Raw genomic sequence first — 12,864 nt, 5'->3', positions numbered from 1 at the left:
AAGGAATGCCTCTGGGATTAGTAGGCTCATGAACAAGGGCCAAGGGCCAGATTCCACCAAGGAGCCCATCCCTGGCCCCTCAAGTTGGATATGGCTCTGGAACCAGAGACCAAACCACTGACTGTTTTGGTCTGTTAGCTTATTAGTCAGTTTTATTTTACTTTTTTCAATGTATTAGTCAATTGCTTATTAGTTAATTGAGTTAGGAGGAAACGAGTCAAAGGGTCTGGACATTTTCCCATCTGATCATTCATGGGATATCGAAGACCCACCAGGCAACATGGAAACAGAGGAAAGTTAAGTTTAGGGTCGTGAGCTCTGGGCTTGCAACCTGACTCTCACTGTGTGGTTTGGTTGAGTAGCTTCAGCTTTCTAGGCCATCCTCTCCTCATCTCGAAAAGGAGGAAATAATGCCTACTCCACAGGCCATCATGCCTAGTGAATTACCCACCCATGTAGAAGCCCCAGCATGAGTAGGGACACATTACACATGTGGACACACAGCAGACCCACGAGTCATACTGGTTCTTCTCTCCTTCCCTCCTTTGGGCAACGTGTTGTGTTGGGAGATGTGAAGAATGCAGAGATCAAAGTTATGGATCTCTAAGATTCCTTCAAGCCAGACATCCCATGACTCTAATTTCCAGGGCAGGTGCCCCAGCAGGGCCAGCATCTGTCCTATCATCAACTCTGAAACGAAGGAGGAAGCCACTAGCAGTAGGAGAGATTGGAGATAATGAACCTGAGCTCAGCGTCTCCAATGGACACCTACTCAGACAGGGTTTTCAATCTTTTTGTATCTGAGACATCTTTATAAATTTGCTTCTGGGACACAGGGAGAGGATGACCAGTCTCCATGCAGCTCCCCACTGTTTCCCAAGTGTACCCATACCCATACACACCAGAAGGTAGGAGCCAATAGGACCAGAGTGAATCTCCCTCATGGTTTTACCAACGGAGAAACTGAGGAAAAGGAAGACTTTTCCAAAGACAAACCTACAGTAGATGGCCGACCTGGGAAGATACTACTGTCTCTTCATTTGAGTACAGGAGCTTCTCCATCACAGCATGCAGGCCATCCATTCATTCATTCATTCACCAATTTCAAATTGAGCTCCGCAAATGTGCTGGCATATAATGAGCACATATGTGTGAAGTACCCACACAGACACAACACTGCCTTGACCCTGAAATCCCAACTCCACGTACGTTGTCAAATATACATTGGTGCCCCCCCCTCCCTCCCTGAAACTGTCATGTGTCCCATTACCCTGATTAACTGACGAGTTTCAAAAATCTAGGGACCTTGGCAGAGGGCACAGCTGTTGCTTTCCCTTGGCCAGCAGCATCACCTTAACTATACTTTGGGGACCCTCCTCTCCCTCAGTGCACCCAGTCTTGCTGGGACTGTCACCAAAGCCTCCCCAACCTCCCTCTGGCAGTGGGAGAATGCATAGCCCAAGCTGGGCCAAACTCTCTCCCTTGAATTTTTTAAAGCTTGACTATAACCACCAAAACCTGATGATGGAGACGTGTCCATCCCTTCCTGCTGAATGCATCCATGTCATTGACCTAGCGAGACCTAGCGAGTCATCTTTCCTTTGAGTCTATCAGCAGACTTCTAATAAATTCCTTTCCTGCTTACATTGAATAGAATCAGTTTCTGTCATTTGTACCCAATGAATCCCGCCCGGCTAATCCACTTCCCAGCCCAAGGATGTCATCCTAATATGTGGTTGGGAAATGGATGACTAAAGATGGCCACACAGCTGTTTGGGACAGGTCACTCACCAGGTTTCTGGTACCATCCAAAGGGATAGGTGCGGACCTCCGTGTCAGGGGAGCCACACTCCAAAATGCGCCAGGCTCCTCCATTTTCCTCAGTGCATGTCTGAAGTCCCAGGCTGTTCAGAGTTAGGCATGTCACCTCTCCTCCTGGAGCAAAGAGGAACCGGGATGAGGAAAATGATCATGACGGAAGATTGTATCTGAATGAGAGAAATTCTGAAAACCCGTTCGCCAATAGATATTTGGGGTACTCTACTGCATTCCAAGCGGGATCTTAGCCACTGATGAAAAATGTGGTACTGCAATGAGCTTCTGGTCAAAGAGCACAGGGTTGGAGGCAGCTAATCCTCCTGGGGCACCTGTCACATGCCCAGGACTGTGCTAGGGCTCTGTTTGCATCATATCACTTGATCCTCACGCAACAGCATGAGAGGGATAGCGTAGGTATCCCTACTTGCAGATGAGGGATGCTGAGGCTCTTGGATTAAGTGGCTTTTCCAAGATCTCACCCCTAGGAGGTGACTGAATCAAGTTTTCAACTCAGGTCATATGGACGGACCCAGAGTTCATCCCACCCAGCAGTCTGAGCTGCGTCTTGGATGAGACAGGCGTATGGAAGGAGGCCATTTCAGCCAGGCAGAAGTGCTGTGGAAAGGTGCCCAGCTAGTGGGCCAGGAGCTATCCCAGCTAGCCCAGGGGTGAGCAACCTCCCTCCCCCTGCCCCCACTTCCCATCTGTGAACAAGGATCACCCATCCCCATCCAGCACAAGAAGACCAGAGGTGTGAGCATGCTCTCCCAGCTGCAAAGAGCTGCACACAGGCAGGCAGAATTATTATCACTACTACCTTTTAACTGGGAAACATTGAGAAAGCCAAAGCCGGTGCAGCACGGGTCCGCATCACACAGCCGTTCACATTCGAAGAAGCTGGCGTGAGAACAGAAGGAGAGGGCAAGAGAATATGTGCAGGGGGCCCATGACCTACTGATTTACAGTCATTCTTACTTCTAGGGGTTCCTTTCTTCATGATTCCCGAAAGTGTGAGGGCTTTGGCCAATACGCATAAGTGGATTCCTAGCTTTGAAGTTGCTTCTGAAAACAGAATTTGACTCTTTCCTCCTTCATTTATTGGTTCATTCATCCATCAAGCATTTATTCTCTGCCTGTTATGTGTCAGTCTCTAAGCCAAGCTCATCTAGCATCCTGAATGTGCCCCTACAATCCTTTCAGATTGGGAGAAAGTCCAGCTTTGGGCTCTGGGAAAAGGAAGAGGTGGTAGGGAAGGCATATTCAGAAATGGGGGATTCCATGGGCGTATGGTTGGAGTGACCCAGCCAGGTGTCTGTTGGCAAAGACCTGCACTTGTCCCCTGACCCAGCCTCCTTCCATGTCCGCTCTGCAATGTCGGCTAAGCACACTCCAAGAACGTACCCCTGTTTGCTGGGTCAGCTCATCCAGGCCCCATCCCAGGACCTACTTTCCTTAATAACTCAGTGTGGCTGCTAGACCCCAACCTCAGCTTCTAGGACCAGTCCTGAAGAAACATAGCAGCTCCAAGCCAGTGCTCCTGGACTCAGTTCTAATTTCTCTCACGCTGATTGTGTGTCCCAATTCTGATCACTCATTCCTGACTCCTGAGAGCTCACTCAACCCCTCAGTTCCTTTTCGGGGTGGGGACCCTGCCTCGTTCTTGCAATTCTCCTGCCCTGTCTTAGGAGCCCCTGAACCCAAGTCACATCCCAGTGGATATGCCCCTCCATGTCCAGGGCAGTTTTTTCCAGTACTGACTGCATCTCTGCCCTGATTGCCTGTGGACCACTTGCCCCACGGTTCCCTCTCCCAGAGTCCTGCCCATCCACCCACCAGCCCACCCAACACTTTGTTCTCCTTCCTTGGAAGCCCAGTGCTAAACTCCAGCCTGGATGAGGTGCTTTCCCATGGAACCACCCTTCTCTGAGTCCCCAGCACCAGGATCAGGCTGATCCCTGGTTTCACCCCTCCTTCTCTAACCCTGTCCCATCATCACAGGTGGTGCCCCGCCAAATCTCAAGACAGTCTATCCTGTAGCATCTTTTTAAGTTCATTTTCAGAAGCAGATCTTCAACGCTAGCAACATGACACAGTTTCATAAATCAATAACACTTCATAGACCAATAGATCATAGACCAATGCCTCTCGAATTCTAAATTAGAAAAGAATCGCCAGGAGGAGAATCTTACTGAAAATTCAGATTCTTGAGTCCCACGCCAGGAAATGCTGATTCAGTAAGTCCAGGGAAGGACCCAGGAATGTGGTTTGTAAAAAGTCCTCTTGGTGATTCTGATGGGTGAGATCCATAGACTGGGCTGACAGAAATGTCACCTTCAATTAAAACAACTAAATCACAGCTAACGAACTAAATATAACATATTTTTAAAAATAATAAGTCAAAAAAAAGTTAGATTAAAAAGGCAGCTTACACACTTAAAAAAATAAAAAAAAATAATAAGTCAAATTAAAAGTCCTTATAAGTTTGTGATCCTGTTAAAAGTTCACCCGGCTCTCCAGATTCTGCATACAGCACAGTAAGACTTGGCTGATCCAGTTAATTACAGTGCTTGATAGTTGTTACTAACTAATAAGACATGGGTCAGCGTTTCCCTTTTGGGTCAGCTGACTTGACATTCAGGGCTAAATTTTGTGTTTCGTATCAGTAACTTAGCCACGGTTTTTAGGTATGGTCACCTCCTCATGACCTTTTCACTCTTTGCTTTAGGTTTGCAGTTTTTTAAGTGTGTGCCTTTAACTGAGATTAAGTCACTGTGTTTATGGACGTAGAAAAATCTTAATAGTAAACAATTGAGGGGACGGATGTAGCTTACCCATTGGAAATGGATTTTTCAGACATGGGCACTTTGTTTCTAATGGAAATCCCCGTCAGTGTTTGGAATGGCAAGCGAGTGTAGAAGTTCTTCACTTTATCTCTCAGTAAAACTACACAGGGGAAAGAAAGAAATTCTATTATATAGGGAGAAGTTTGTTGTATCCGTGAAAATCCATGAAGATGAGGGTGTACACATCAGATTGAGAGCTTCCAATTAAAGATGGCATATTAAACTCACATACTTATTCTCTGCTCTCCTCCCAAATCTCACTAAAATAACAGTAAGGGGAATCTTGTAAAGGCTCACACCCACAAGGATAAAGAAAATAGAAGAAGGTATGGAGCAACGAAGTTCTGGAATCTAGAAAGCACACAGAGGCGTAAGAAGTTGACTTTGTAGACCCAAGAAAGCTGAATTCTCAACTTTTCTGTGGGAAGAACAAGAAACAACCCCATCCACCTTCTGGAATCCCCAAAAGTTTAAGTATTGGCATCATTGGGATGAAGGTGGACTAAACCAGGGTAGGCTGGAAATCTCTTTAAGAAGCAATCAGGTCTCCAGATGTCTTCTTCTTTTTTGCATAGTAGACAAGTGTCCTCTCCCCACCATAGAAGAAGGTGGAAGGTTTACTCTCTGGAGAGGACAAAAAAGAGAGGATCTCTTGGGTGCACCAAGTGGAGTTGATGGTGGGAGTCCCACACTGAAACTAGGGGATTCTTTCGAGTTCATCCACATGGTGAAGGTTGAGACTTTCATCTTCCAATCTTATTTGGCATCCAAACCAATTACAGCCAGGTTCATGGCCCCAGGCCAGATATTGTAAGATTCCTGCACCGGAAGGACCTAAAAATAATGACCCGAGGGACTCCGCAAAGGGTGGCCCAACTAGATTATCCTACAGGCAAATATCAAGTCAGCAAGCTCTCACCACATACTCCAAGTCTCCCAATCAGCTTCTGGACACTTTTCTTATATTTGAGTGTAAAATCAAGGGTCACCAGATATCTGAGAATATCCAGCACAGATAGAACAGAAATTGAAGAATGATAACATCTTGGAAGAAATGGAGGCTGCACAAGGGGAAAAAGACACTCCCTCCCCCCACCCCCCAAAAAAACAGCAGCATTAATGTCCTCTGAGGAAACAAATCAAGTGCTATCTTGTTAAAGCCACTGTTGGTATTTTCTGTAATATAGAGCCAAATGGAATTTTAACTGATACATGCATTAAGAGTGACTTTTATTAAGGAGTGGGAGTGCAGAACAGGATTATTCTCTATCGTCAGCTTCATGTGTTTCTAAATGGCTTCACATTGCTACAAGGAGCATGAGTAACTTTAATTTTAAAAAAGAAGAATAAGCTAATCTGGATATTTCTAAAACCACAGAGCCAGCAGCCCACTGGAAATGCAGTTTGTGCATATCCCACCAAGCACTCACCTTTCTTCCGCAACAGGGTCTTTGGCCTGTGGGGTAGGATCAGTCTGCAGCCCTTGGGATTGGACTCCATGACATCGTCACACACCTGGGCCTCTGGGTAGAGGGTGCAGGTGAAATACAAGGGTGCACTGTCTTTTATCTCCACCAGCTGACAGAAAGAGGGCTCTTGGATACAGCCTGCAAGGCAAGAGAGCAATGGGTTTTAGTGCTTGGGAGGCCTGAAGGAAAGGAAACTTCATAGGACCTACCAGGAAGCAATGCCTGGTAGGGATTCCTCCTTGGGGGACAGAGGCCCAGGACAGTCGAAAATACCAAGTCTGGAAGCCCCCCCCCCCAAAAAAATACTGGGATTCTGCTAGCTGGGGAGAGGATTGTGCATCAAACAGCGAGTCCACGTGACTCTGAATAAAGGCAAAGTCTAAGAAGGTGAAGAGTGAGCTGTACACACAGAAATACAGGAGGAGACAAGGCAAAATTCCACTGGATCTATCCAGGAACATCTCAGGGGCAGTTGGGATCTTCAGACCAGAGGCCACAGGACTGTAAAAACTTTGTGAACTCTGTGAATGATCTCCCCTGCTCCCACTCCCATGTCAGACTTTTCCACTGGTATATGGTAGCTCCCTCACAGGGAGAGGTCATAGTTAATTCATCTTCTTTTGTTTTCTCATCCCCAAGGTCAAACACAAGGTTTAGAACATAGCATGTGCTAAACATAGCACATGCCTATTGGGTAAAGGATGGATGGATGGATGGATGGATGGATGGATGGATGGATGGATGATGGATGACAGATAAATTGATGGATGGATGATGGATGAATGGATGGATGGATGGGTGGATGATGGATGGATGGATGGATGGTGGATGAATGGATGGATGGAAGGAAGGATGGATGATGGATGAATGTATAGATGGATGGGTGGATGGATGAGTGGATGATAGGTTCTGGGAATAGAGTAGAGATGATCTATACCATAAGCTTCTTGAAGATATAGGTTATGTCTTATCTTTCTCCTATATTATTGATGGTACAATACTGACGTGATCCCTGAGTTATGCTATTGAGTTTCATCATATCTATTTATCAAGAATTGTTAAACTTGGTCTGTGTTGCCTGACCAGAGGATCTAGAAGAGGAAGAATGAGGTCTGAGGATACTTACGAGACAGGCACCACAGGTTTGCTTGCTGAGGTGAAAACAAGTGTTTGAAAAGCCAGTGCTGCTGGATAGGCAGGGATCGGTTTCCATTGACAATGACTTGGTTAAGGTCCACAGGGGAGAAAAGTTCTGTCGTCAAATCTAAAAAGGAAGGAGAGAGTCAACTTCCTTTGCTTTATCTCTATGATGAGTCTCTCCCTCTGTCCCCCACCTTCTACCCCCAACTGTGTGTGTGTGTCTCTCTCTCTCTCATACACACACACAGACACACATGCACACACTTGTTTTTAAGGCTGTGTGAAGCCAGGGCAGGTCTGGAGGCCATAGGGCCGGGAGTCTAGCCAGGCAGGAAGGGTTCAGAAGGTTTCAGAAGGTCCTAAAAATTATAGAGTTGCAAAATCTTAGAATCTTAGTTTGGAAGAAACCTTGGGAGCCATTTGGTTCAATTTTTCACCCAAGGCAGGGCTTTCTCCCACAGGATATCTGGCCGATGCCCCCAGAGCCCTACGTGACATGTCTGGGCTGAACACAGCACCCCACTCCACCATTAGGAAGTTGTGGGGCCAAATCCATCACTTTGAACCACTGATGCTCCTATCTTTTGAAGCCATGCAGAAGTCCTATCTCTCTCCCAAATGGCAGCCTTCATCTGTGCTGACAACTTTCAACTCTGCTCTGCCCCACCTGAAAGCTCCAACTTGACTATCCCTTAGTCTCTCCTTGTATATTCATGTGCCATGATCGCTGGCTGAAGGCTCTTTCTGGGTGCCCTGCTGCCCACAGGACAGAAGTCTAAGCTTTCTTCTTGGTCCACGCTCTATCTGAATTTTAAGCTTTATCTCCAGTTGCTCAACTTACACTCCCAAAGCCTTGCCACACTGCTTGCTGCCCCAGGACTGCTGTCTGTGCTCACCCCCTTCCTCACCTACCTAGTCCTCTTATACTTTAAGGTCAGTTCTGTTCCCTCTAGCTCTGATGTTCTGTAGCTCTATAAAGAGGCTCACCAGTGCTGAGGGACTAGAGCATTACATGCCATATGGACCTGCCCTGGGCTTGAGCATCTCCCCAGGAGCCCAATTTCCATGCTCTGGAGAGCAGGCGCCGGAAGACTGAACTTTTTCACCAACAAAAATTGTCAAAGGAGATAAAAGCTTTACTAACATCTGCCAAGGCCAGATAGCCCTGGGTGAGACCCCAGAGACCATGTTGCTGCCCCTCCTCTGGACCACCCCAGGCCCTTGGGTTCTTGCACTTCACATGATTGTCCAGTGGACAGTTTGCATGCCTGTCTCTGTGCTTCCTGATGCCTGGCACAAGGTAGGAAAGCACAGATCACCTGTTAAGACAGCAGAGTAGGAAAGAAAAGAAAACAAAACAAAAGAAAAAAGAAAAGGAAAGAACACAAGAGGCTTAAAGGCAAACTTGAAGTTCCTTCAATCACACTCTGTCCTTGGAGACTTTGCACATGCCATTCCTCTTGCCTGGAACACCTCCCTAGTGTTCCCTGGAAATGGTTGGCAGATCCTTCCAGGCTCCTCTGCGAAGCCTTTCTGCCTCCTTTGGGGCACCTAGCATCCTCCCTCCCCTGCATCCTCACTGCACCTGACACCTGCCCCCTTAGAGCCATTGCCATGTTGTCACGCAGCGGCCAGCATCTGGGAATTCTCACTAGTCCGCGAATGTCTGAGGGCACAGCGTTTGTGCTCAAAAACTGTCTGTCTGGTGGATGAGAGAACGAACACATAGTCACTCAGTTTGTTTGGTTTACTTGCCATATTAGGAAGACTTCATCTTCCTCTTGTTCTCTCCAAACTTTGCCCTCCCCCTGAAGGCAAGGAGGCTGATACCGGCCTTGCCAGATAGGAGGCTGTTCTTGCTGGCTTCCCTGTGTGTGTCTCAAACACTCAGGCTAACTGAAGTGACCTGGAGCAGAAAGGAGACAATCCCCACTGTCCTATGAACCGGGGAGGTCATTCTGGGAGACACCAAAGAGCACAGGCCAGGTAAACAAGGCAGGGAAGTGGGCCTGGGCCCAGCCAGCCTTACAGGAGTGGATCAAAGGGGTCTTTCCTGCAGGGGTGTTATCTTCCTCAGCCCAGGAATGTAATCAGCCAAGAAAGGGAAAACCGAGAGGAGCTGAGTCCACTCACCCTGATTCCCTCCAAGGTCTTGGGCTGGAGGGCCCAGCTCCCCTTCTGGTGGGAGGAGTGGGGGGGGGGGTCCTTCCTGTGAGAGTCGTGTGATGGTTCCGTAGATGTGGACCGACGCAGGGTATCATGATGGATTTTACAGAAGTCATTCACCTGTACCTTGCCACGAGCTGTCTGCCATACCCCGCGGCCCCACTAAGGTGGGGGAGCCCCAAACACAAGTGCCCCAGGGGAGGCAGGGGCCAGCAGGGGTGCCTGGTGCTAGGCAGGGACTGGGGCCAATGGGCGAGCTGGTCCCTGATGGCAAGGGCAGCGCAACTCAGCTCAGAGGATGGTCGCCAGGCGGAAATTTGAAGCCAGTTTTGCCAAAGCTTTTCCTCTGTTTTTCTCTAGAGAAGCTTGAAATCTCAATTTTTATATAAAATCTCCCAAGTTAAAATATATTGGCTCAGTTAAAAAAAGAAGAAGAAGAAGAAGAAGAAGAAGAAGTCTGCTCTGCAAATCAAACAAAACCCGTCTGCTCCGTCAGCCGGGGGCCACCAGGACTCAGCTCTGGAGCCCACACGGTGTCAAGGAATGGTTGGTGTTCTAGAAGAACCCAGGCTTCGGAGGCAACTGACCACAGCTTGAATCCTGGCGCTGCTTAGTCAGTGCTGGACGTGCTTAACCAGGTGATACTGAGACACCAGAGGCCCCACGCGTCTCATTAATTAAGTGGGAACAATGACACCAGTCAGCAGAGTCACCCTAACCTTTGCAAGATGATGCATGTGAAGCACCAGATGGAGGCCCTGCCACCCGGAAGCTCAAGAAGGGGGCTTGCTCTCTTCTGCTCCCCTCCCAGGTGAGTGTTGAACTCACACTTGCTTCAGCAGAAAAACGAAGGCTGGTGGCAGATAAACTTGAACGCCAGCCACGTGTTCAAAACAAAGCTGCCAATTTGCTTGGGCAACGATCAGAAAGGTAAGGGTCCAGGTCATTGTGCAGAAGAAACCCAGCCACATGCTTGCTTGTGAGAGCAAGGAGGGGCAGCCTCCTGTGCAGGCGCCCACCCCCCGACTCCCACCACCCTGCTGGCAAAATTAACACTTCCACCGGAAGACCTCCGAAGGTGCAGAAGACACTGCTTCGAAGAGCACTGGACAGGAGTACGTACTCTGACCCTAGTTTCCATGCCAAACGGGGACCTGCTGACTGACGCGCGATGCAGGAAGAGAGAGGACTGGGGACAGAACTTTACAGAAGGCTTGCCGTGAGCCAGGCTCAGTGCTAGGATCATCACCACCAATACCACGGCCACCACAGAATAACAGCCACCCATTTTTGAGCACCTGCTCAGTGCCACTGTAGTTTTCAGCATTCCCTACTCTAATTCCCACAATTACCCCGGCTCATGGGGACTGCTCTTTCTCTCTCTCTCCTTTACTGAGGGAGAAACTGAGGCTCAGGGAAGGTGACTCAGGGTTGCACAGGCAGGCGGGGGCAGAGCTGGGGTTTAGAGCCTGCTCTCCTGCCCTGAGAACCTGTACTCTAAACCAGGGCACAGCCCTTGGGTCCTGCAACTCTACGAATGCAGAATGAACTCAGATAGCCAAACTACTATGGGATGAGCTCCATTTGGGGTGGGTTTTGTGCCTTTTGTCATTTGAGCTGGACAGAAGCCCTGGGAATGAGAAGCTACGATTTGGGTGGCATCTGTTAAGTACCAGGCAATGTGCCAGGTGTTTTACCCAGCACGTACTATAATTGGATTAGTGGACAGTGAGGTACATTCTACACATGATGAATCAAGGCTCTTAGAAGGTGAGCAAAGTACCCACAGCTGTGCAGTTAGTGTAAGTAGCAAAAAAAAGTGGCTCAAGCCCTAATCTATCTGCTTTGCAATGTGGTGTTCCTCCCATGGTGCCACGCTGTCTCCCCTGTGCTCCCCTCTCCCTTCCCCCGTCAACTCTACCCTACCCTACCCTACCCTACCCTACCCTACCCTACCCTACCCTGCTCTCCCTCCCCCGCCTCCTCCCTGCTCCCACCCTGAGTTGTAGCTGCACCTAAGAAATCACAATTGCAGATGGTAGGGATAGAGTGTCTCAGGACATACATTCTGTCCCTATTAATGTATGGATTACACACATCCATAATGTATGGATTATTCCATGGAGTAAAATGACCCTTTCTCAAGACTCTCTAGAAATCTCACTCACGAAACCATTCCAGAATCTGTACATTTTGTTTACACTCCCCGACCACAGTCAGCGGAAGCTTGCTCTTGAATAGTTTTTGCTGGGTTTTGTGGTTATGGTCGTTTTCTTTTCCAGGAGCAATGACGATTCTGCCATGATTTCACTTTACTTTCTGTGCCAGTCTCCCCTCTGAGGAGCTGTCCGCATTTGTGAAGTGAATAACTGGGTTAAAAGCTGAGAGGGAAGGCCCTGGCTGCAGCGTGCAGGGATGCTAATGGGGCCCTGCACGGATCAGATGCTTGGCATCACCCTCTTATCTCCACAGCCAGGCACCCAAGTATAGAAAAAGGTTTGGGGCTGGTACCTGTTTCCGTTGGAGAGTCTGGCCTGGGTTCCATATCTCTTCTACATCCCAGAGACTCAGACCGGGACCCCATGTCAGAATCTAGGAAGGAAAAAAAAAAAAAAAGATTGTTGTTGTTCTGTTGGGGTGGGAAAAGGGAGGTACTCCTCTTGTCAACAAAATGGCAATGTGGGAAATCCTCACAGCCCATATCCAGGTGCCCAAGACAGGATCTGGAACAAATCCAGTAGCAGAGACCTATGCTCTTTGGCCTTTTATGGAACATCAGTGAACCTCTCATTAATAGAATCATTATTGTCCTCGGTATTGAAATGATTCATCAAAAAACTAACAAAATGTGTTCATAAATATTGGTCTTTACAACGCCCTGTGAAGGTAAGGAGGGAGACTGTCATTTACTCTTGAGAAAACAGAGATGTGTAAAGATGAAGTAACTTATCCCCGAATATACAGGTGGAAAGTAGATGAATTAGAATTCGAAAAAATTAAATAAAATCTCTAAGTTGGGAACTTGTCTTCCATGAAAACAGAGTGAGCCTATGGGGAGAACAGGGCATCAGACAAGCCTGCTTCTGCTCAGGGCGGCAAATATCCTAATTCTTCGCCAGCTAGCAGCATTATTTGTCAGAAATGTTTGATAACTAGGAAGCAATGAACTTGGAGCCAGAGTCTGGGTCCTTGGAGCCCCCAGGAACCTAGGGGGCATTTCACCGAACCTTTCCACGCCTGGTTGTTCTTGTCTGCAAAATGAATAAAATGCCATCCCCTTATATAGCCACCTTATAAGGAGGCCAAATGAGAAAAGAAGTGTATAATCTCATTAAATCACTTGAAAATGAGAATATGGTGGGCACCCTCATTTTCTTTTTCTCCTGTCCCTCCTTTTCTTCCTCCTTCTTCCTCATGCCCTCCATCCA

At 47.9% G+C, this 12,864-nt stretch overlaps 1 protein-coding gene across 1 annotated transcript in view; it reads right to left on the bottom strand.

The window, feature by feature from the left end:
• The window catches only part of TG (thyroglobulin), a 244,670-nt gene that overhangs the window by 152,749 nt on the left and 79,057 nt on the right, over positions 1–12,864 (bottom strand). The window contains exons 29-34 of the mRNA XM_027626166.2: positions 11,948–12,028; positions 7,257–7,394; positions 6,092–6,268; positions 4,650–4,761; positions 2,636–2,715; positions 1,792–1,935 (exon numbers count right to left, since the gene is read on the bottom strand). Coding sequence (XP_027481967.2) covers positions 1,792–1,935; positions 2,636–2,715; positions 4,650–4,761; positions 6,092–6,268; positions 7,257–7,394; positions 11,948–12,028 — 732 coding nt within the window. The remainder of the gene's footprint in view (positions 1–1,791; positions 1,936–2,635; positions 2,716–4,649; positions 4,762–6,091; positions 6,269–7,256; positions 7,395–11,947; positions 12,029–12,864) is intronic.

This window comes from Zalophus californianus, chromosome 4, assembly GCF_009762305.2.
Source record: "Zalophus californianus isolate mZalCal1 chromosome 4, mZalCal1.pri.v2, whole genome shotgun sequence".
Lineage (NCBI taxonomy): Eukaryota > Metazoa > Chordata > Mammalia > Carnivora > Otariidae > Zalophus > Zalophus californianus.
This window is presented reverse-complemented; position numbering and strand designations above follow the sequence as displayed.